Source organism: Monodon monoceros, unplaced genomic scaffold, assembly GCF_005190385.1.
Source record: "Monodon monoceros isolate NGI ecotype Baffin Bay Population unplaced genomic scaffold, NGI_Narwhal_1 Super_Scaffold_5, whole genome shotgun sequence".
NCBI classification, from domain to species: Eukaryota; Metazoa; Chordata; class Mammalia; order Artiodactyla; family Monodontidae; genus Monodon; species Monodon monoceros.
In genome coordinates, this window is record NW_021703782.1 from 114,855,288 (window position 1) to 114,879,369 (window position 24,082).

The 24,082-nt window shown below is 61.4% G+C and overlaps 2 protein-coding genes across 2 annotated transcripts; one reads left to right on the top strand and one right to left on the bottom strand.

Annotated features, from left to right (window-relative positions):
* Window positions 1-5,085: 5,085 nt before the first annotated feature.
* PSCA (prostate stem cell antigen) lies at window positions 5,086-6,790 on the bottom strand. Its single transcript, XM_029201549.1, has 3 exons — window positions 6,739-6,790; window positions 5,569-5,676; window positions 5,086-5,300 (listed from the first exon to the last, which is right to left on the bottom strand). Exons 1-3 carry the CDS (start codon window positions 6,788-6,790, stop codon window positions 5,086-5,088), a joined length of 375 nt encoding a protein of 124 aa, XP_029057382.1.
* Window positions 6,791-13,093: 6,303 nt separating this feature from the next.
* On the top strand, window positions 13,094-20,883 carry JRK (Jrk helix-turn-helix protein). The gene is made up of 2 exons (XM_029204057.1): window positions 13,094-13,126; window positions 16,037-20,883. Exon 2 carries the CDS (start codon window positions 16,404-16,406, stop codon window positions 17,988-17,990), a length of 1,587 nt encoding a protein of 528 aa, XP_029059890.1. The 5' UTR covers window positions 13,094-13,126; window positions 16,037-16,403; the 3' UTR covers window positions 17,991-20,883.
* The last annotated feature ends 3,199 nt before the right edge of the window (window positions 20,884-24,082 follow it).

A 24,082-nucleotide genomic window follows, 5' to 3' on the forward strand; every position in this document is an offset into this window, starting at 1 on the left:
GCAGACTGCCACGCACAGTAGGTGTCCTCTTCCTCTTTTCTGCGAGGCCAGGAGGGAAGGCCCAGAGAAGGCCCGGCCGGCCGGCCTCCAGGCCTCTCCAACGAAGGCGTTTGCCAGTGGCCCTGGAGGCCGCCCCCTTAGTCAGTACTGGAGTCCCGGGATGGGTGGGTTTAAGGAGTGATCGCTGAGGTCCCAAGGCTCTGAGAATGCATCTGGCAGCAGCTGGACTGAGGCAACTGGGCTTTCATCCAGTCCACACCCAGCCTGGGCTAGGGTTGCGGGGTTCTTGAAAGCTCCTGAAGAAGGAGATCTAGGGGTAGCCCTGTTCCACAGTCCACGCTGGGGCTGGGCGGGCTCCCATGCCACGTTCACTGTCAGGGCAGAGGCTGAGTTTGTTGCTTTTCTGGCTTTGCTTCTGGGGCCAGCAGCTGGGCAGAGTGGGGTCTGGGTTTTCCTGGGCCTTGGATCTGCTTGGATACTGCCAGGGACAGGGAGCTCGTTTCCTATCAGGGCAGGCCCAGCTGCCCTAGGAAGCCCTGGCGGTAAGAAGGCCCTTCCCGCACACTGCTCGCGCATGTCCCTGTAATGCTCTCCCTGCCCTGGCTTGGCTCTGAGCTGTCTGTCCGGGGGTGAGCTAGCTTCTCAGGGCGAATAGAAGAATGACATGTTCTTGGAGCCCCCCTTTGCTGCTCCTCTGAGAACACAGCCTCCTTGTCACCCACCTTGTCCCGTCCCCCCAGGGAGGGCCCCGAAGCTAGAGACCTGGTTCTGGAGATGTCAGTGAAGTTTGGTGAATGAGAATCCAGCCGGGAGCTTATGAGACCCCTGCCCCCAACTTCCTCACAGCCTGTGCTCCCCCCACCGCCCTGCCCACCTGGCTTCCTTCTGAGCTTCTGCTATCCAGGAGGCCACCCAACACCACACACACACACACACACACACACACACACACACACACACACTGCACATGCTGTTGTCCCTGCTAGGGGACCCTCCCTGCCCCATCTGCCCCTTTCCTGAATCCCGGACTGGGCTAGATCCCCAGAGCCCTGGTCTCACTCCACTTTTACTCACAGATATGATCCGTAGGCAGGGGGTGCTCTCTCCCTGCTGGACCTTGAGGCCGGGAGGCCAGGGCCTGGTCTGTCTCGTTGATTGCCAAAGCCCAGGGCCAGCGGGATGCCCAGTGCACCCAGGGCCCTCAAAACGTGAATGCTGTAAGGACCAGCGCCTTCTCTGCCCCCTCCCCCCACCATCGGGCCGCTTCAGTCCCACACAATGGACGCAGGCATCTTGTGATGGGTCACTGGCCGTTTATTGGGAGGCTGGAAGGAGTCCTGGGCGCGGAACCTCGATCCCTTCCCTCGGCCCTGGCTTGGAGTATCCAGCAGGGTGGAGGAGCAGAGGAGGGGTACTTCTGGGTCCCCTTGGTTCCTCAAGGACTCTCGTGTCTGGGTAGCACCGGGCGTCACCGCCAGAGGCAGGCCCGCAGCCTAAGTTCTAGCGGCTGCCTGCTTGGATTCGAGGCTCCAGACCCAAGAGGAGCAGGGGCTCAGGATGCCGCCCGGCAAAACAGGAGCAGCGGTGCGAGTGGCCGGAACGCGGCGGGCAGCCCCTGGACCGGGACCCAACCTCGGCCCCGCCCCGGCCCCGCCCAAGCTCCGCCCACCCCCGCCCCCAGAGTCGCTCCCGGGCCCCGCCCGGCCCGGCCCGGCCCGGCCCGGACCCCAGCAGCGCCCCGCGTGGGGCACGGATCCTGGCGGCAGCAGCTCTGTCGGCCCTTTTGGCCCAGCCCGTCCGCGTTCGAGGGCTCACATGGGTCCGCGCACGCCTTGGTCACCACCACAGTGCCACGAAGGGGTAGCCTGCGGGCGGGACAGAACCAGGGTGGCGAGGGCGCAGACCTGTTTGTCCGCAGTGCGAACTGGGGGACCGGCCCATCGTGGACCTGAAACTCAGTTCCGTAAAAAGGGGGCGGTCTCCCTAACAGAGGGTAGCTCTATCGCAGCCCTGGGGGAGACCGACTCGATTACTTCTGTGCTGGGGTTCTTTTCTGGGTGCTGTCTGCCCAGGGCGAGTCCCGGAGCCAGCGTCCCTGGTGAGGCAGACCTGGGCCCCCAGGGCATGTGCTGACGTTCAGGCAGCGGGCCACGGTGGTGGTCCAAGCATTGGGCACAGGCGAACTGCTCACCTGCGGGCTGCCCCAACACCCCACAGCTTTTGTGGGGTGGATGGATGGGGTCCCGGCTCTGCGCCCTGCAGCTGTGGGCGCTTGGGCAAGAACTCTGCATCTCTTCTGACTCAGGAAGGGCCCCCTGGGGTACTCCAGGACTGCACAGCACCTACTGGAGACCCACTCTCCTTCCTGTCTAGCTTGACTCCCTGCTGCAGCTGGAGTCCAGTGGGGAGGGTGGGGACATCCCCGGGGAGCCAGACCAGTCATCAACCTCAGCCCCGGCGGAGAGACGTCCGGCCGAGCCAGAGTCCCAGGGGAGGAAAGCCCAGGACTTGGTGTGGCTGGGAGCTGGGGCCAGGGCGGGAGATGCCCACTCAGGGGCCCGATTTGGGGTGGGCAGGAGCCCTCTGTGTGACCCCGGGTCAGCTCCTTCACCTCTCTGGGCCTCTTTCTACCGGGGTTGGAATGCAGCCTCACCAGTTCTAACTAACTGTGTGATCTTGGGCAAGTTGCTTCACCTCTCTCTGCCTCGGGTTCCTCCTCTGCACAGCCCTGCCCCCAAGGGGGGAGGAATGAATGAGTGACTGCAAGGGAGGTGGCAGAGGAGTGCGGGGCCCGTGGTGAGCGCTATGCCATGTCTGCTTTTGTCGTCACCTATTACTATAGATGCAGACAGACCAGGACAGCATCTCTCCCACGGAAGATGCTCGGCAAGTGGCATCTTAAAAACAAAAACACGTCGGTCTGTCCGGAGGATCACCTCAGCCACCACGGGGTGTCTCGTCCTTACCAAGGAGAGATAGAGGTTTAAAAAAAAGAAAAAGCGGTTTCCTGAAGAGAGTGTGACCAGGTGTGTAAACGCGCAGGATGCTCCTTATTCTTGCACAAGAAGCGTCACCATGAGGGTGAAAATGGGGACGGAAAATGGGGACCATCCTAGGGCGTGGGGAGAGGGTTCTGCACTTCCTCTTTCTTGCTTTCCCACAGTTTCTGACGATGAAATGGTGTGGGGTGGAGCGGGTGGGGGTCCCAGTCCAGACGCTGCGTTGGGCTGGCTCAGGGACCCTGGGCTGCCCCTGCAGGTGGCCCCCATGCTGTCCTCACCCTTGGAGAGGCAGAGCCCCCGTCAGCCCTCCATCCTGCGGGAGGGGGAGACCTGCCCCGCGGTGCTGGGTCGGGAGCGCTCCTGCGCCTCCCGGGGCCTGTCCCTCTTCTGGAGGCTCAAGGCTGCGTGACCTCAGGGACGGCTCAGGAGGCGAGAGGAGGCCCCGGGTTACAGGGCATGGGGACCCACCCGCCATCTCTCTCCTCTCATGTTGACCCAAAGAATTCAAACCACTGGGGCCCAGGGCACCTCACCTCCATGAGCCTTGGCCCCAGGGCAGAGCACCCCTCCACAGGGAGGCGCTAAGGTGTGGGTTGTCATGGGCTCTGAGTGCGGGGACCTCTGGTCTCCTCTTCCCTCCCGACGTCACCAGCTGCAACACTGGGCTCCCTGGGGTGCCCTGGCCTGGACTCGGGTGAGTGCGACCCCACCCCACCTGCTGCTGTGCCAACCTGGAGGGTCTCTCCAGTACCCGGGTTCTAATCCTGCCTAATCCACCGCCCAGCGCCTGGTGTGGGCTGGAAGCACCGTCCTGTGCAGGCAGGTCTCACCCAGGGCCCGGCCCTCCATGAGCCCTGGTGCCCGAGGGCAGGGGCCAGCTGGGTTTTCAAAAGGACTTTCCCAGGTATGAAAAAGGCCAGGCAGGGGCCGCGTCCCCTGGGGCTCCCCCAGGCCTCACAGTTAGTTACCCCGGAAGGAGCCCCAAGCGTGCGATGGGAGCATCCTAGAGAGGGGAGGGGCCCGCGGTCGGGGTTGGGGAACTGGCTCAGCACTGGAGACCCTCTTGTACAGTTTGAATTTTTTGCTCTGGGTGTGAAGCCCTTACAACAAACAAAATAAGAAATTGAAGAAACAGACAGAGGGGCTGTCCTCAAGCTGAAGGGGGAGGACAGGGCAGGGGTTCTGGTGGCCTCATGCAGCAGCAGCAGCCCCTCCCACCCAGAAATGTCTCCATGCCTTGGAGTCTCTGGGTCAGTCCTCACAGCAGAGATGGGTCCCAGTGAGCATCTGAGGCTCAGAGAGGTTGAGCAACATGTGCGAGGCCACACAGCAAGAGCCGGGAGGTCCCAGGGACACGGCCTTCCAGCAATGTCCTCCCTTCTAGGAGTCAGACATTTGCTCCTGCCCTGGCCGGAGCCAAGGGCACAGCCACAGCCACAGACGTGGCCCCAGGTGGCAACCCTTCACAGCCCTGGACCACAACCTTGACCTCAGCCTGCAGGCATGCAAGGACAGGTTCTCTGCAACCAAGCCCATGGGCCTTTATTAAGGGCCTACTGTGTGTTGGGGTTGCTGCCCCAGGACCCCTATGAACATGGGGAGCTGTTCCCCCCTCCAAGCTTCATCTCTTGGGGCTCCCAGGACCTCACACCTCTGACCCTAATTCTACTCGGAACATTTCCTCTCAGCCTTTTTGGGGCCCTCCTGAGAGCCTGCTTCATGCTGGGTGCGGGGGACACCACGGACAGGACCTGGCTCAGCTCGTGGAGGGGGCAAGCAGGGAAGGCTTCCTGGAGGAAGAGGTGCCTGAGTGAAGGTTAAGGGGTGGGTCGGAATATTGGGAGGGGGTCTGATGGGCCATCTGCACGCTGTTCCACATCACAGAGCGCAGCCTGCCGGCCGGTGGGAGCTGGGCCGGAGTCCTGGAGGGAGCCAGGGAGGGCTGGAAAGGGCAGAGGGGCATCGCCCGACCTGAGTTAGGGTTCAGAAGGGGCCGTGACTGGACCGGGTGTGTGTGAGGAGTGCCCCCCGGGCCCCTGGGCACCACTGCCCAGCATGGGACACAACAGCGTCCTCCTGGATCCTACAGCTGCCCGGGGCCCCAGAATAGCAGCACACCAAGAGCGGTGAGCAGCGTCAGGGTGACGGTGGCCGGCTGCAGGGCGTGGGCCCCGCTGGCGTTGCACAGGTCAGTAGAGCAGCATGTGACGTTTTTCTCGCCCACGTAGTAGTTCTCTGAGTCCTCCACACAGTGCGAGCTGCAGCCCTTCCTGATGAGGGTCAGGAGATCAACAGCACCTGGGCGAGGCATGGGGACCACTGGGTGAGGGCCGGGCCCTGGATACTCACCCACCAAGTATAGATGGGAAGCTGGGCATCTATATTTATGTGTGGACAGGAGAACAAGTGGGCAGGTGGACAGAAGGATGAACAGTCCAGCGCAGAGACCTAATCCCAGGCCCTTTGAATCCCTGCCAGTGGAGGGAAGGTGCAGGGCTTCTAGGGGATGGTGCAGGGGCCAGGGCAGGGGCACAGGGAGGCCTGCGGGGACAGCAGGGCCACTTACGGATGCGCTCAGTCCAGCACTGGGTCTCAGAGTGGCTGCAGTTCTGCACGTGCTGGCAGTCCTGGTTGCTGACCTCGGCCTGGCAGGAGTAACACTGCAGGGCGGTGCCTGCAAGGTGGGGGTGGGGTGGAGCTCAGAGGCTGCCCAGCCTGCCCTCCCACGCTGCAGGGGTATGGGGGGAACCTCTTTTTCTCATAGGTCACACAGAGTAGAGAGCACTGTCTGGTGCACAAGAGCCACAAACTGGGGGCCCCTCACAGGGAGGGCACCACGCCCACCCCCTTGCTTCTAAGGCCCTGTTACGATGCCCACGCTCCTGAGAGGGACGCACACCAGGCAGGTGAGGGCAGGATGGACAGGACCCTTCACACTCCCTCTCAGCATCCCCCTCCCCCCAACCCGGAGCTGTGAGCCCGTAGGTGCGCCCCTGGCCCCGCCCTGCTCTGTCCCTGGGGGCAGTGGCCCCAGCTGTCATGATGATTAGGTCTCCTCTGGGTAAAACAATGATGAAGCTGGGGTCCACGTCATCCCAGTGCCAACAGGTTCCCCACGGCCAGCTTGTGCTCGGGCACCACACACGCTGGCCGACCCGTGTGTCCTCGGGCACCACCATGATCCCTGCTTTCCAGAAGAGGGTGCTGAGGCTCTGAGGGCTTTACTGATCACCCGGGGCCCTGGCCCGGGAGAGTCCCTACCAGGCCCGAGTCCAGACTGGAGCAGTGCAGGCCCACAGCCTACCCCTGCTGCCCCCATCAGAAGCCGGGGCTGGGCCTGGGCAGAAAGATCTCTTCCCTCCGTCCCTCTGTGGCCCTTCTTCACTTGAGGCCCTTTGCCCCTGTGCCCCCCACCCACTCCACAGGCTCTCTGCGCATCCCTCCAGCAGCCAGGCCAGCCCCACGGTGCTGGAGGAGAGACCCCCCCGTGCTGCCTGGCCTGCTCCCGCCTCGGGGGACAGCTAGGAGATGACCCGGTATCCTGGCTGCACTAAGAGCTGCCCCAGGGGGAGCTGGGTGGGGTCAAAGCCCCTTCTCCGCGCCCCTGCCCCGTGTCCTTCCACCCAGCCTGCCCCCTCCTTCCTCTCTGCCCCTCTGGCCTTCCTCGATCATCCCCCCCGCCCCCCGCCCTGGCCCTGCTCCCCCCGCCCTGCCCTGTGGCCCCCTGCGGTCTCACCTGGCTGCAGGGCCAAGACAGCGGCTAGCAGGGCCAGGAGGACAGCCTTCATGGTGGTGGGTGGGCAGCAGGGAGCAGACCTTGGGCGGCTTTATATGGTTCTGCTGGCTGGGGTGGGGGGGTGGCCGCCCACAGTCAACACCAGTAGCTTCCTGGCTGCAGGGCTCCAGGGAGGGGCAAGTCCCAATCTCCAGCCCCCAAACGGCTGCACCCTCCCGCTCCCTTTGGCCTTCTTTCTGCTTCGGGAAGGCAGAGCCTGCCCGGGGCAGGGGCCATTTCTCAGCCGCCTCAGGACGAGGCCCCAGACCACTTCTCCACCACCTCAGAGGGGCGGCAAGGCCAGAGAAAGGAGAGCGTATTCCCCAGATTCACTCACTCTTGTCTTTGAGCCCAGGTTGAGAGCCCCTCTCTCGGCCCCACTGTGCTCTGTGTGGGAGCCATGCTGACCCCTGTGGCTGAGTCCCACTGGGGTGACAGGCCTTGATCAGATGGCACAATCAGCAGGAAGGAAATGCGGGCTGCAGAGAGGGGGCCTGGTGGGGACCTTCTGGGGAGGCTGCCAGGGCGCGCGGGTGTGGAGCACAGCGTACGGGCCGGAGCTGCGGGCCTCACCCTCATGACCTTACTCAATACCCCACCACACCGTGGCACTTTAGCTGCAAGGGAGTCCTGGAAATGCCGTGTCAGTGGCCTCTGCGGGACGAGGAGGTGACAAGAGCTCGGCACTGGGCCAGATATTTTCCATCCAGACCCAGGCCCCCTCTCCACCCTGTTTGTGTCCTGGGTCCCATAAGGATCCTATAAAGGCTTCCACTGGCCAAGACCTGAGGGTGAGATGCTCAGCAGTCAGGCCACCTGTTCTGCCGCACCTGACGCCTGGGCCACCATGGCGTCACCAGCCTTCTCCCATCACAGCAGCTCCAGCCAGCCTCTGGGACTGGCCCTTCCCCTCATTCCTCTGCACCTGGGAGGGCCAGTGGCTCCTGGCTGCTGTTGCCCTGGGGGCCATGAGTGGTCCCTGTTGCCCTCTCAACCTGACCCTCCCTTTGTGCCCAGTCTCCCTGGGACCCCTTGGAGTGTCGACCAGGTGGTGGCAGGCACAGGCTGCACCCACTGCCTGCTGGCCCCAGGGTGTGTCTGGGGGCACGAGCTCCTCCTACAGGGGGAGAGGGCCTCTCATTTCCTCAGGTCTTCCTGGCCCTGTGGATGGCCTCGTGGAGCACATCTCACTCCCCTCCTTGGTTTACCCCCCAGAAAAGGGCCCAGGGCACGTCAGGGGTGGAAAGGATGTTGCCAGACGCAACATCCTTAGGGGAAGGGGCTCCGTGGGCCGCAGGGAAGGCCGAGGGGCAGTGGATGGCTCGCAGTGGGGGGCAGCCCGGGAGCAGGGTGACAGGGCGGTGTGGGCCAGGGGTGCCCTGAGACCCGGCCCTCCCGGGATTCACAGCACTCCTGGGGTCTACCCCGACCCCAGCCCCCCAGCTCCCCCCAGGCCGGGCTCTGTCCCTTGGAGCCTGGGGCCCAGAGAGGGAGGAACTTGCTCAAGGTCACACAGAGGTGAGTGTGTCCCCCGCACCAGTGCACCTTCCTTGCCCATGCTACGTGCCTGGCACTTTCTCTCTGAACATGCCCCCCCCCCGCCCCCCGCCCCCTCAGCTCAGCTGCCTCACGTGGGATGTAAAATGTTTGTGCCTTCACTGTTCCCTTGTGGGGCTGCCCGTCTGCGCCCCTCCCCCACCCCAGTTCACGGGGAGCTGCGGTGCCCTGGGCTGGGGCCTTTCTTATCTGTTTTGTGTTCAAGGCACCCAGCACCTAGCACCAGCCTGAAGCACTCATTCTTCAAATATTGACAGTTGCCCGTGTGTTCGCTGATGTGATTTGATATGAAGTGGTTGCTGTAAAGCAGTGGTTCTCAGATGGGGGCGTTTCCGTGGCCCAGGGGACGTTTGGTGGGGCCTGAAGACATTTTCAGTTGCCCGAATGGGGGTGCTCCTGGTGTCCAGGGGTGCAGGCCAAGAATGCTGCTCCACACCCTGCCGCGCACAGCACGGCACAACAGAGTCCTTGGCTGACGCAGGCAGGACCCGCCGGGAGCCCCAGTGGTGACGCCGCTTTGCTGGGGTTGGGACCCGCCACTCTCCCTTACGATTTTTCCCTTTGTGGTGGGAATCTCTGCTGTATTTTGGAGGCACGTAATTTGTCTGGTTGCACAGATTCACAGCCAGAGAGGAATTTGCCAGGATGAATCCTACCTGGACTCGGCCATGTCTGACGTAGAGAGGGTCTGGAGGAGACTTTGGGCTTTAGGGGTTAGTGCGGACCCTGTAATGAGTTAAGACTCCTGGGCTTACTGGGATGACGGGAATGCACCGTGCATGTGAGAAGGACGTGAATTTCGAGGGCCAAGGGCGCAGTGCTATAGGCTGAACTGTGTCCTCCCCTAATTCATATGTTAGAGCCCTAACCCCCACCCTGACGGTTTTCAGAGAGGGGGCCTCAGGGTTGGATGAGGTCATGAGGTTGGGGCCCTCACGATGGGATTCGGTGACCTGAGAAGATGTGGCACCAGCTCTCTCTCTACCACACGAGGATACAGTACGAGGGAGCCACCTGCAAACCAGGAATAGAGTCCCCACCAGAACCTGCCCGCCCAGGAACCCTGATCTCAGACTGCTGCGCTCCAGAACTGGAAGAGAAAAAATTCTCTTGTTTATGTCACCCAGACTCTAGTATTTTGTTATGGCAGCCCAAGCTGACCGAGATAGATGGCCTAATGGACATGACTCAAATATAGAAGACCACGGCTGTGATGCCCTGTGGACAGTTATTAAACTCCGCTCCTAATAACAGTTTGAGCTCTGACCTGGGCCCCAAACTGAGCTCTCATTGGGGTCAAAGCCTGAGCGCCGACCCTGGGCCAGTGCTGAGCCCCATCCCATCACTCATGCACTGGGCATGCAGTGAGCCTCAATGGAGCCTGGATCCTTTGGTGGGATCCAGCTTTCCGGGAAGGCCTGTGGGGGCGTGACTGCCTGCGGTCCCTCCACACAGGAATGGGGTCGAGGTGTGGCTTCGATGTGACTTCCCCTTAGCCTGCTTCCTTTCCTCTGCTCTGCGGCCACCTCCTAGGACTCCAGATTTTCCTGTTCTCTCGTGGCCCTCCACCTGCCCGCCCAAACCGGTTGGGTTCCCTGGAAATCCTGCCTGTTCACATAGCTCAGAGATTTCCCTGATCTTGTCAGTGTGAAGCTGGGGCTGCTAGGACTGGTGGTGGGGCTGGGCACTGGGGGGAGGCAGGCTGTGTAGGGTAGACCCACCTCACAGGGGTTCCTTACCAACGGGCCACTGCCACCTCCTGGGGCTTCCACGTGGTTCCACACTTTCATGGACATCAGTTTTGGATGAATTCATTATTTTATGCAGAATTAATAAAAAAAATAAAGATGGGGTATTACTGCAAAACTGCAACTGAATTCTCTTCCACATTTGTAGACATTTTCCTTTAGAAAAATGCATGTATCACCAGGAGGGTAATTGGTGCACTGCCAGATCCCTGACAGATTGGGGAGAGCGTCCACAGTGCCAGGCTCCCCATTATAGGTTCTCAAAATTAAAGCCGTGTACTGCAACTCCGACTCTGTGAGGGTGTCTCTGTGTGTGAAAACTGCATGTGGGAGCGACCGTGTGGAATGCATGTGTGAGGGTGTGTTCCTGGGTGAACAATGTACGTGGAGGGCGTGTGTAAATGCGCGTCCCACAGCTGAGTGTGCGTGCAGGGCACTGAGACCCCGTCCACCTGATCGGTGCGCCAGCCCCACACCGTCTGTCCTGGGCTCAGGGGTCTCTGTCCCCAGAGAGCCCTGGTCGCAGAGGTGCCCCTCCTGTGTGTTCCTGAGTCCTCAGGGCCTTGGTGCCTCTCAGGACTGAGCCCCTAGCCGGCCCCCCTTCTCCTGTCCACTCCTACCTCCCTGAGTGAAGTCGGGGAGCCAGGAGCTCCGGCCACACCCCCAGCCCCCAAGTAAAGTCCCCTCTGCTGTGAGAAACCCTCGCCCTGGCTCTGGGGGGACCGGACATCTCTCCACCCGAGTGTCTGGAACCTGGGCTGGGTGCCCAGCATGGCGCAGGCCAAGGGCCATGGGCGGAGGGGCCACAGCACTCAGGAGCCCCGTGGGCTTGGAAGACAGTGAGAGCAGGACCTCGCCAGGCCTGGTGGCCCAGGAGGACCTTTCTGAGGCACGTGGGATGCCACTGGAGGGGGCGGTGTGGGGGCATCTGCTCAGCCAGACCCTCTCCAAGGCCTTTGGGCTGTGGACAGTCTGGCTTGGTGGGGGGCCTGACCTTGTGCATTGGGGAGATACTTGGGGGAGGGGGCCCTCCATGCCAGGCCTCATGTGACACCAGGGGATGGTCTTCCTTCTCCTTGTCTCTTCCCGACCCCTTCCTCTCTGCCAGAGTGGACTCAGTCCTGGAGACGAGGCCCAAGGCTCCCAGTGTGATCGTGGGAGCATCGGCCCCAGCAGGTTCTGAGGGGAGCAAGAGATCCGGTTCCCACAAGGTGGCAGCAGAGTGCCATGCGGGGATGAAGACGGCCTTCCTGGGGTCAACCTCACCATCCCCGGAGACCCCGCTGGCTAAGGGCCCTCCAGTCCGCCGGGGGGCAAGGGCAGAAGCCAGGGCCAGGAGGCAACAGCGGGTTCAGGGCGGCCTGGGGGGAGTGAGCAGAGGCCAGACGCTGCCTGGATGTGGAGGGCAGAGCGTGGGGGTGGGGGGACAGAGAGTCAGGGAGGACTCCGCGTTTTTGGCCGGAGCGATGGAGACGTGGAGCTGCCACTCACCGCGGTGGGTGGTGTGAAGCTGGAGCCCGGCCAGGGGAGGGGTGCGAGCGCAGCTGTAGAAATGCTGGCTCGAGGGTTAGAAGGCTACGTACGTCGGGACGCTGGGTAGGGCACAGGCGGCTAGAGTTTGCGGGAGGGGTCCTGGCAGGAGGCATAAATTTGGGAGCTGCCTGCCTTTGCTGGTGGGCACAGCAGGAGACTGGAGGAGATCCCAGGAGGGGGCGTGGACAGAGAGGAGAGAGCCGAGGGGTGAAGCTGGCCCGTTGGGAATCAGCAGGGGAGGGTGAGGAAGGAGGGCCAGGGGTGGTCGCGTCCTGGGAGCCAAGGGAAGAAGGTGAACGAAGAGGGAGAGAACTATGCAAATCTATCCTAGTTCCCTGTTGCTGCTGCAACACATGACCATAAACTGGGCTTAAAACAACACACAGGGCTTCCCTGGTGGCGCAGTGGTTGAGAGTCCGCCTGCCGATGCAGGGGACACGGGTTCGTGCCCCGGTCCGGGAAGATCCCACATGCCGCGGAGCAGCTGGGCCCGTGGGCCATGGCCGCTGAGCCTGCGCGTCCGGAGCCTGTGTTCCGCAACGGGAGAGGCCACAACAGTGAGAGGCCCCCGTACCGCAAAAAAAAACCCAAAACCCCCCCCCACATTTATCACCTTACAGTTCTGGAGGTCAGAAGTCTGACACAAGCCTTACGGAGCTAAAAATCAAGGTGTCCACAGAGCTGTTTCCTTCTGCAGGCTCTTTTCCGTCTCCTGCAGGCCCTGCATTTCTTGGCTGGTGGCCCCTTCCTCCATCTTCTAGGTGCACACTCCATCCTGCGGCTTCTGTCACATCTTTTCTGCATCCTCACATCCTTCTCCGGCTCTGTGCCTCCTTCCTCCCTCTTATGAGGACCCTGTGATGACACCGGGCCCATCCTCATAATCGGGATAATCTCCCATCTCAAAAATCGTAACGCAATTGCATCTGCAAAGTCCCTGATGCCATGTGAGGTGACCCAGTCACCGGTTCTGGGGATTCGAGCTTGGACGTCCTCTGCCCCCCATGCAAAATACATTCACCCCATCCGAAGGTCCCCCAAATCTCAACTCATTACAGCATCAACTCAAGTCTGAATCTCATCCAAGTCTCCCCAGCTCAGAAATTTTAAATCTCATCATCCAAATCATCTAAATTAGGGGTGGATGAGGCCAGAGAGGAGGAAAACAGCGTTGGTCGGTGGACTTCGCAAAGGGAGGGGCTCAAGCACTGCCCTCCTTCATCAGAAACGTCCCCACTCGAGGCCTCCCGGCTGGGAGCGCCGGGCCCACCCTACCCTGCTGCCACCCCTGCCCAGGACAAGAGGCCCCGCCTTTTCGGCCCAGAGATGCACCCATCTCCGAGCTCGAGCCTATGGTCACCGCGCGCCCGCCGCTACCCGCGGAGACACAGAAACGCCGAGTCCCCCGGGCCGCCTAGAGCGTCCCGGAAGTGGCTGGGGGAAGGCGGAGCGGCGCGGACCGGCGGGGGGCGGGGCGTTTCCGGCCGGCGGTGGCGGCTCGTGGTCAGCAGGTGAGTGGCGTCCAGGCTTGCGGGGGCGCAGGGCGGGGCCCGGGGCCGAGCTGCTGGTGCGGAGCCTCCCCCGGGCCCCCGAAACCGATCTGGTCTCTCCGCCGCCTCCCTCCGAGCCTGGCCGGGGCTTCCCCCCGAGGAAGGACCAGCCCCCGAGGTCCCTTCGCCAGGAAGGAGCCGGCCTGAGACCTGGCTGCTTTCTTTTCTTTTTGGTTTTTGCCTTTCTGCCCCAGACGTGGCCCCCGGCGTTAGAAACGCTGTCAAAACAAGCCTCTCCCCTAACCCGAGCCGTCCCCCTGCTTCGGGCTGCCCACGGCCCCGTACCTGCGCCCACGAAGGAGGGGTCTGCGTGGATAACTGCCCGCCTCCCCTCTCTGCAGGGTGCGCACCCCCACGTCCGCCCCTGACCCAGGACCCCTCCCCATTCCCTCTTGCCCCTCAAGACTTAATCCAGCCCTTCTTCGGGCCGGAACACTTGTGTTTTCTGATAGTCGCCCCGCTCCCCACACACGCCCTTGCACACTACTGGCTACTGCCGAGGAAACGTGGTTTCTCACATCCTCCTCCTAAATTCCTCAGGCTCTCTTCTAAGGAAGAGCGTCTCCCCGCCTACAGGAAGGGGCAGAATGCAGGTGGTGCCCCACTCTTCTCTCTCCTGCCCCAACTCTGCCCCTGTGGCCCAAGAGGGTATCAGTGGCAAGGCTTAAAACCGTTTTAATTTTTTGGCCGTGTTGTTTCCTTTTGGTTTAAGAAATTGTTTCAGAAGTAATATCTGAATTTCACTTTTAAAGGAAGTTTTTGTCTCTCCAGCGGGACCGGTGTTTCCATCTCCCTTGTATCAGGCTCAGACGTGAGGAAGCGTCCACAGTGAGCCCGTGTCTGGCGCTGAGCCTCCTCCCGGTGCCACGTCTGGCCCTTCCTCCTGCCTTTTGTGCTTAGAGTCAGTCCCTCGCAAGTGACCGGGGGTCCCCTATTTCCTCCTGGTTTTTATGGTGGTTTTATATTAAATGTTTCCTTAAGGATGGATTATGGCCTTTAGTTCCCTCTGCTCTCCACAGGGCCAAGCAGTGCACAGTCACACTGTCCCCCAGTAAATATTGCGTTAGCCGAAAAGGTCGTTCGGGATTTTCCCTAGCATCTTATGGAAAAACCTGAACAAACTTTATAGCCAACCCAATAGAATGAACATAGGTCCCAGCAGGCCCAGCACCCGCACTTTGCAGACCAGGAGACTGACTCAGAAGGGTTAAAGGACGTACCTTGGGCTGGCTGCTGACATGCCTAGGATTTGTCTTTGGGACTCTTGCTACATCTGAATAAACTTCATTTCTGTTGAGCTGTGGTCTCAAGGGGCTACCTTTTTATGTTGCACACGTGAGTAGTCCTGCGGCCTCACCCGTGGCGTGAAGTTGGACAGAGCCGAGTGTGAGGGTTTGGGAGGGAGGTGAGGTGGGAGTTGCTGCCTTTCCACGCTGGGACCTGGCGACGGATGCTGTCAGCTGCCTGTGGTGCTGCCTCGGTGACTGGCAGTCCCTCCCGGGTGCGAGGGAAGCCAGGGGACACAGCTGGCCGGGAGGGAGAAGACAGGACTCGTGGCAGACACGCCACACGGCCCGAGCAGACCAGCCAGGGCTGGTCAGTGTGGGGATAACAGCTCTTCACTCCTCAGGGGCTGGAAGAAGTTGGCATTTTACCAGGTGACGTGTGACAGGGCTGTGATTCTCACAGGCTGCCCAGGTCAGCCAGGACCATCTGCTAAGTCCTACATGTCTGCTCCACGGAGCAGGGAGGGGTGGGGGTGGGGGGCGTTTGGGGAAATTGTCATAAAGGGATGGACATGACCAGCTGGAAGGGACTGTAATGACCCAGATCTTTATGAGGATGAAAGGTAGGTGATGATGAAAGACAAGTTAGACCAGAGCTGTGGGGTTTATATAAGTCACTTTCCTTTATGTTCTCTTACTAGCTTTAACCAAAGACGTGTATGTCAACTTAAACACAAAGTTTACTACTTACAAGGATACGTAACTGATGCAGGAAGACCACCCTGCTCCCAGGGGGGCCAGAAGACAGTTCTCGTATTTTTGTTTCCAGCATGAATTAATAATTTATTCATAGAGTGTTCTCGATCAACAAGTATTCAGGAAGCCCGCTCTGGCCTGGCCCTTTCCAGTGTCCTGTGTGTGTGTAAGGGAGGGAGGGTGCGTGTGAGTGTTGTTTGCACGCTCACGTGTGACTGTGCGTCCAGAGGCATCCTTGGCGTCTGAGCATGTCGCTGTGGGGACCAGTAGCTGAGAGACTGGCAGCCCCTCTGGGAGGAGCCTGAGGCCTACCAAGGCCTGGTTTTCTAGAAGCAGTTTGGGGCCTGCTGTCAAAGAGAGGGTTTGAGGGGACCTTGTTTCAGAAGAGGTTTGCAGGTTCCTCAGCCCCGGAAGTCTAGAGGAATCCCTGCCCCCTGCAGCACCTCCATCCCCTGCCTCGGCCGCCCTCAAAGGAACAAGGGCTTTGTGAAGGTGGATAGGTCAGGTGGGCCGAGAGCAGCTACAGCGGGAAGGTTGGTTCTGGAGGTGGGACGTGGCTCTGAGGTCGCTCAGCGCCTATGGCTTCCTTGCTTCGTCCAGTGGCATCGCCCTTGGCGTTTTTCCTGGGAGGCCAGGTTGCTTCCAAGAGAGCCACTTTCAATTTGGAGCCGTAGCGAGCGACTCAGAGGTCACTGTGGAAGCTGAGAAGTGCCAGTGTGCCCAGCGCGCCAGGCAGCCCCCCTCCGCCGGGCAGGCCTCTTCCCTGCGCCACCTGCCGGCCAGCTCCGCGTGTTCATCGCCTCCACGACACCGTCCCCTGCCGCTCCCCAGCACGTCGAAAGTAACGGGCTCCGTAACGTTTTTCTTTCTTCCCCCTTTTGCTTTCCAGCTGCTAAAGCACGATGTGCGTGAGAGAGGCGCCCACGGCTCAGACGGTGAAATCTCGATTTGCCGGAAACCAGCTCCCGGGGCCCCTTTACCCTCCGGTCCGTGCTTGAAGGGAGAAGCTGCCACCGTCCCTGCAGAGAAGGCTGGAGGTTCCAGCCGTGGAAGCCTCGGGTGGCTGACGCTCGTCCCCCCTGCAGAGAGGGCCGGGAAGCTGCCTGAGCCCGGAAGAGGCCTTGGCTTGTGGTGGGCCCGTATCAGTATCAGCAGGACGCCAGTGGGCGAGGGTGTTGGGAGGGGAGGGAGGGTTGGAAAGTCCTCCAGTACTGGCTCAGGTGCGACCCCTGTCGGCCGGGACGAGCCCCCTCCTCATGGCCTCCAAGCCGGCTGCCGGGAGGAGCCTGGGGGAGAAGCGCAAGAGGGTGGTGCTGACCCTGAAGGAGAAGATGGACATCTGCCGGCGCCTGGAGAAGGGAGAGAGCAGGAAGGCGCTGATGCAGGAGTACAACGTGGGCATGTCCACCCTGTACGACATCAGGGCCCACAAGGCCCAGCTGCTCCGCTTCTTCGCCAACTCCGACTCGGACAAGGCCCTGGCGCACCGGCGCACGCTGCACACGCCCAAGCTCGAGCACCTGGACCGCGTGCTGTACGAGTGGTTCCTGGTGAAGCGTGCCGAGGGCGTGCCCGTCTCGGGCCCCATGCTCATTGAAAAGGCCAAGGACTTATACGAGCAGATGCAGCTGACCGAGCCCTGCGTGTTTTCTGGCGGCTGGCTCTGGCGTTTTAAGGCCAGACACGGCATCAAGAAGCTGGACGCGTCCAGCGAGAAACAGGCGGCCGACCACCAGGCTGCAGAGCAGTTCTGCGGCTTCTTCCGGAGCTTAACCGCCGAGCACGGCCTGTCCCCCGAGCAGGTGTACAACGCCGATGAGACCGGCCTCTTCTGGCGCAGCTCGCCCAGTCCCAGCCCGGAGGGCGGGGCGGTGCCCGGCCCCAAGCAGAACAAGGACAGGCTGAGCGTCCTCATGTGCGCCAACGCCACGGGCTCCCACAGGATCAAACCCTTGGTGGTCGGGAAATGCGGTGGCCCCAAGGCGGTCCAGGGCATCCAGCACCTGCCTGTCGCGTACAAGGCCCAAGGTAACGCGTGGGTGGACAAGGAGATTTTTACTGACTGGTTCCATCACATCTTTGTGCCCGCGGTGAAGGAGCACTTCCGAGCTGTGGCTCTGCCCGAAGACAGCAAGGCCATCCTCCTGCTGGACGGCTCCCGCGCCCACCCGCGGGAGGCCGAGTTGGTTTCGGAGAACATTTTCACCATCTTCCTGCCCGCCAGCGTCACCTCCCTGATCCAGCCCATGGACCAGGGCATTCGCAGGGATTTCATGAGGAACTTCGTCACCCCTCGCGGCACGCTGCAGGCCTTCACCCCCCGCTGCAGTGTGCACGACGCCGTGCTCGACGTGGCCTGTGCCTGGAACGCGGTGCCGGGCGCCGTTTTCAGCCGGGCCTGGAGGAAGCTGTGGCCCGAGGTCACGCTCGTCGAAGGCTCGTCTTCAGAGGAGGAGCCCGAGCGCCTCAGGACGAAGCCTCCCGACCAGACCTTCGTGCACATCCCCGGGCTCGGGGGAGGCGCCCCGGCCCGCCTTGGGAGCGCGGCCACGGGGAGTCCCGAGCTGGCCGAGGAGGGGGTGGGTGACGAGGCGGCCTGGGAACAGGCGGCTGCATCCTTCGACGCTGTGGTGCGCTTTGCGGAGGGGCAGCCCTGCTTCTCGGCACAGGAGGTTGGCCAGCTGCGCGCGCTGCGCTCCGTGTTCGGCAGGCGGCAGCAGGCACAGCGGCGCAGGGCCCTCAGGGCCGCCGTCAAGCTCGAGGCGCCCTGGGAGCACGCTGGGCCTCGCGGCGCCCCACCTCGCTCCCCTCTGCCCGGCTCGTCCACAGCGGGTGAGGCCTGAGGCAGCAGGGCCCGACCTGCGGTCTCAGGGGTCACGTCCCTCAGGACGGCCCGCCCCGTCGGGGTTTTGCCGTGTGGCCTGTCGTGCCACATGGGCGCCAGGGGGGTCTTCCTGAAGGGCCCACCCAGACCCAAAACGTGCCGGAGCCTCCGGTGGCTGGAAGCCAGCCTCATGTTCTCTGGCTGAGCCTTGCTGTGTCCGAGGGTGGAGATGTCTCTCTGTCCAGGTGGGGAAGAGCCGCCTTCAGCCGACCAATGGTGGTACCCGATGCCACTTGACCGGGCTGGCACTTCCTGTGGCCCACCGCTCCCCTCCTCCAGGACTCAGTCTGCTGGTCTGGGGGCCGGCCCTGAGTCGGGCAGGTCACCGAGGGCGGGACTCAATAAATAAGAGTCGGTGTGGCCCCTGCCTGTGGCTCTACAGGCCACACGTTCCCCTTCAGTCGTGAGCTCACGTAGCAGCACAAGTCTCTCAGAGTTTCTCCATGTTGCCAGCACATCCCGCCTCTCAGGCTCAGACCCCAAGATGCAGCAGGCTGCACGCCTACTTGATGTGGTAGAATTGCTCCGTTAAAGCCAGCAGGAGCGGGCGGCTGGGCCCGTCACCTCAACGTGGGGCCACAGGGCACTGCCAGTGTTTCGAGCATCTTGGCTCCGAGTCCAACCTACAGGCCTCATCCCCCATAATTTCACATTTACAGTCTCTGCATTAATAAACTTTGACCAGATGTTCAGAAATTAGCCTTAGGCGATATAACAAAAACAGTAAAGCACGCAGCTGAGCTGTCTAGCAGGATTTGAACTCCTGTTTTCAGCTGTGGAAAGCTGGCTGTGCTGGTGGTCTCGCAAAGGCCAGTCGCGGGATGGCGCGGCTGTGTTTCCTGTGTTGCAGCTGATTCCCAGCCTCTCTGTCATGTCGCTCGTCAGCACAGCCGTAGGACAGAGAGCCCGTTATTGGCCGTGGTCGCCCTCTTCGAATGTACGTGAAATGGGTGTGCTTTTCTGTGCTCTTTTCACTGCTTCGCCTTCAGTTGCATCCCCTTCTTGGGTAGCAGAATCGGCACGTAGTTTTCATTCCTGTGTTTGTCGCGTGCCGAGAGCCCTCCGTGAGAGCCGAGGAGAGCTGAGGGCTTGCTTCGCAGTCGGCTTCTCTGGTGTTTCTACATCTTTCCCAGCAGCGAGGTGGCAGTCACGGCCGGCCCGGCGCTGCTCTAGTGCGGTGGCAGTCACGGCCGGCCCGGCGCTGCTCTGTGGACCGTGCGTTTCCTGCTTTAAATGCGGGTATGAAGATTGTGAAACACGCACAGATCGTTTTCACAGTGTCGTTGCTGATTCTTTGGGCCAGATTGCCTCCTGCTGTGTTGTCACATCGGTTTCCTTCCCGTGTGTGGGGCGACGTCTGTGCACCGTGTACTTCTGTGCCACTTTTGGACTCCTGTGCGTCCCCTGTGTGGTTGAATTGCAGCTGCTTGAGGTGTTGACAGGGTTAGATGTCAGGGGCGGCAGCGTGGAGATGGACGGACACGCGGAGAAGCTCCCTCCCCACTGTCAGCCCCTCGACCCCAGCCCAGCGGTTCTGGAGTAGCGGGACTGTGCTGGGGGGGGGGACGGCCCCCCGTGGGTGCTGTGTCCCCACCAGTCTGTAGACCCCAGGCCAGACTCCTGTCCTGCCCTCACAACCTGCCCCCATCCTGGCTGTGTTGTGGCGATCAATGAGCACTCATCACCGACCAGCTGAGGGAGTCTGTCCTCCTTCCAGGACCAGACACGCCCCCTGTGCTGCGTTGTTCTTCAGGGGCAGGACTCGGCCCTGCCTGCTTCCCTCTCCCCTAACGAGCCGGCACGCCCCCTCCTCATGGCCTCAGTGCTGGAGATCCTGGGCGGTGCGAGGTTTCTCGGGGTGCAGCGTGAGGTGCGCGTGCCCAGGGAGGACCGGAGCCCGGCGGCGCCCAGCCGCCCATGGGTGCCCCCGCCTCTGCCCCGCCCCCGAGTGCCCACCCCTGGGGCTTTGCTCTTCACTCACCATCCAGTTTCTGAGAGGCTCAAGGGGTCAGAATGTTCTGGTCTCAGAATCTTTCCTAAACAGTCTTAGGGGGCCCCACTGGACTGGGTGCGAAATCGGAGCTGGGTGGGAAGGCCGCCTCATCCGCCCGTGCATCGGCCCCTCCGGCTCCTCTCCTGAAGCCCCCGGGGGCAGTGGGGTCTCCGTCCCGCTGGCAGAGCCTCTTCCAGGCCCCCTGCTCACCCTGCAGGGGCAGCGAGCTCAGGCACAGCGCGAGTGGTGCATACTCCTCCCGCCCCAGGCAGGCAGCACCGGTGCCCTGGGATAAGCCCAGGAGTCGTCCCTGTCGGGACTCGGCAGGCCCCTTCCGGTCTGTTTGCCCACCTTGACCTTCCCCCTTCTCGGTGGTCAAAACGACTTGGCAGACCCCGAGCTGGGAGGAAGCTGCCTGTGGCCGCACCGTGTCCTCAGCCTCTCCTTCCCTCCGCGGGAGGAATCGGGGCGTCCCCGGAGCTGGACGGGCAGCAGGTGTCACCCCTGCCTGTGGTGGATAAGGGACCGTTCCTGGGCACTGCCCGCAGCGCCGGGATCCAGGGAGAGGAGACCAGAGTCTGCTGGGAGGCCTGGGACCCCCGACTCAGGACAGGCAGCCTCCGCCGGGGTTGCCCCTTGCCTGAGCCTGGCCGAGCAAAGGCTGGACTCGCAGGTTGTAGATGGAATTCAGGCATCTGCCAGGGGGCTGGGTGGGTCGGTGGTCCTTCACAGTCTCTTTTGCTTTGGATCTGCTGCCTGCAGTGCCTGCTCCCCAGTGCTGGGGGGTCTTCAGGCGCCCCAGGTTAGACGCACGGTGTGGGAGGTCCTGGAGGTCCTCCAGTTGGGGAAGGCTGAGCCTGCGCAGGGGTCTGGGGGGAACTGCCCCGCCCCCCCCGGTTTCCCGGGGGGGGGGGGGGGCGGTGCGGGGGGAGGCAGTGAGGCCCTGCCCTGGGCGTGTCCATGTGGTAGCACTCACACCTCTGGTGAGCCAGGTGGTGGGGTGGGGGGTTGGAGGGGGGGTGGGTGGACGGCAGATGAATGAAGAAAGGAAGGCAGGCAGTCGCAGCCTCTGCTTGGACCTTTTTTGGCCAGGATTACCCAGGTCGGAAGGCAGAGCCCTTTGGAGGCAGCTCGGGGCCACCGTAGCCAGATGTTTCTGGAGGGATGGAGGTCGGCGGCAGGGACACACGCTGCTTCTGTTCCTGGGAGGCTGTGGCACAGCGGCAGCAGAATTTTGGGCAAACAGGACCTGCCTGGGCAGCCCCAGGAAGGAGGCATCCACAGGCACCAGCTTCAGTGGGTTTTCTTGGTTCGTAAACGTGCTTCTGTTTCATCCATGCGTAGCATTGCTCAGCGCCTGCTGTGTGCTGGGCATTGGGCTCAGCTTGAGGCCAGAGGGTGGTCAGACAAAGTCCCTGTCCTGCTTCCAGGGAACACAGGTCTCCCGAGGAGGGCTGCTGGGGCGGCCGCCCTGTCCGGCAGTTGCGTTCCCGGGTCGCAGCCGCTGTGTCTGTGAGGACGCGGGGCAGGTTGCTGAGGGGAGCCCAGGTTGTGTGTGAGGGTGCTTCACCTGCGTGGCAGGCCCGGGAGGCCTGGATTGCTGCCCCTTCCACCTACCACTCAGCTCCGGAAGCAGGGCTGTCACTCACCCCCAGCCCCAGAGCTGTGCGCAGAGGTTCTTCCCGGGGAGGAGCGGGCCGTGGGACTGAGCTCCTGGCCCCTCTGCTAAGGAGCTGACTTGGTTTGCTGCAGAGTGTGGAGAAGTGCAAGTCTGAGGCTGCTCTCAGAAACCGGACGTCGTGGAGAAAGGCCAGTGGGAGGAGGTTGATAGATGTACTGGTGATGCAGGCTAAACTGTAGGCTGTCTGTGGGTCAGGGAAAAAATCTCAAGCCCTGAGCTCAGTATCGATTCCTTCAAAGGAGCCAAATTTGACTGGATTGGTCTGAGAAGCAGCGTACACCCAGGGCATTGTTAAAAACAACAGAGCAGCCGGCCAGCTGTGAGTGGAACTTAACAGCTGGCTGTGGGCAGGGGCCACACAGAGCTTTGGCAAAACCACTGCCATGGGGTGGTAGGTGGGCGGAGTGGGGGCCTGCTGGAGGCCGCACCCCTGAGAAGGAGCATGGGGGCTCCGTCAGGGGCTGCAGGGGAGCCACTGAGGTGACCCAGCCAGCCAAACATGAAACAAACAGATCACAAGTCCCAGTTTGGGGTGACCAGTACCCGGAGCTGGTGGATATATGTCCTAAAAGGATCCGTTTCCAACCAAACATTATGAACATGCAAAGAAACAGGAAAATACGGCCACATACCATATTGTTACCAAAAAGCAGGCAACGGACACTGCCTCAGGGAGTGAGATGTTGGATTTAACAGGAAAAGACTTCCAATTGGCCTTTACAAATGTGGTCAGAGAACAAAAGGAAACCATTATTAAAGAAGTAAAGGGGGAAAAAAGAAAGGAAGGTATCAAGTAGAGAGTATCTATAAAAAGATTATAAACAAAAAGTTATTTTAAAAAACCTGGAGGGACTTCCCTGGCGGTCCAGTGGTTAGGACTCCACGCTTCCACTGCAGGGAGCACGGGTTCGATCCTTGGTCGGGGAGCTAAGATCCCACGTGCCGCGGGGCGTGGTCAAAAAACAAACACACCCTGCTTCTGTGACCATCTTATTTTTATTTTTTTGCAGTACGCGGGCCTCTCACTGTTGTGGCCTCTACCGTTGCGGAGCACAGGCTCTGGACGCGCAGGCTCTGGACGCACAGGCTCAGCGGCCATGGCTCACGGGCCCAGCCGCTCCGCGGCATATGGGATCTTCCCGGACCGGGGCACGAACCCGTGTCCCCTGCATCAGCAGGCGGACTCCCAACCACTGCGCCACCAGGGAAGCCCTTCTGTGACCATCTTAAAGGAAACTCAGCTATCTTAATTAAGAATAGACAGATGACACCTTAATACAAGTATTAAAAAAAAAAACAAAAAAACATTCCTCTTTAAAAAAAAAAACACCCATGGAAATTCCAGAGTCGAAAAGTACAACAGATGAAAAATTCACTGGAAGGGCTGTACAGTAGATGTGAACTAACAGAAGAATTAGCGATCTTGACAGCGCTCGAGATTGATAGATTATGCCATTCAAAGAACAGGATGGAAAGAACGAAGAAGATGGATGGTCTCAGAGCCACGTGGGACAGTCTCACCCACTGCCCAGAAAGGAAGGCCGAGGCGGGAGTAGAAGCCTGGTCCTCCGTCGTGGTTGGAGGTCGTGGCTCTGGGCCCTCAGCCCTCCCGAGCCACCGCTGCTGCCTGCCGCCTCTCCTACCCAACCGGGCCTACGGGGGGCACAGGCCTTCGCGGGTGGACGTGGGGCCCGACCCCGTGACGGCCCCATTTCACGGAGGGGTCCTGAGGCCTGCCCCAGACCGCAGACTTCCCGCTGTGTGACGCCCGGTCAGTGTGGTCACCGCTGTGGACTTTGGGCAGGAGGGGATTCTTGGGCAGTGCCGGAAGGGTGGGCTGGATACCCCAGGCTCAGTGGGGGAATGGCCACATCCCTCTGACACGTGAGCAGGCACAAAAAGCCCATCGCTACCGCAAAAAAAAAAAAAAAAAAAAAAGGCAAGAAACAATCACGCAAAAATAATTGGGCTTCTCTGTTGGCGCAGTGGTTGGGAGTCCGCCTGCCGATGCAGGGGACACGGGTTCGTGCCCCGGTCCGGGAGGATCCCACATGCCGCGGAGCGGCTGGGCCCGTGAGCCATGGCCACTGAGCCTGCACGTCCGGAGCCCGTGCTCTGCAACGGGAGAGGCCACAGCAGTGAGAGGCCCGCGTACCGCAGAAAAAAAAAAAAAAAAAAAAGCCCATTGCGCTGGCCAGGGCCCAGGAACTGGGGTCTGGAAGCGAGTCTTGCTTCTTGTCGTGAGCAGCCCCAGTGAGAAGAGGAGCCAGAGGCCCAGCGGGGTGGGGGCCCCAGCGTAGCTCCTGGGGTCTGGGTTTCACTGGCTGCCCCCAGCCCCTGGCAGAAGCCAGGCTGTGAGGTGTGGTTGTCACCCCTC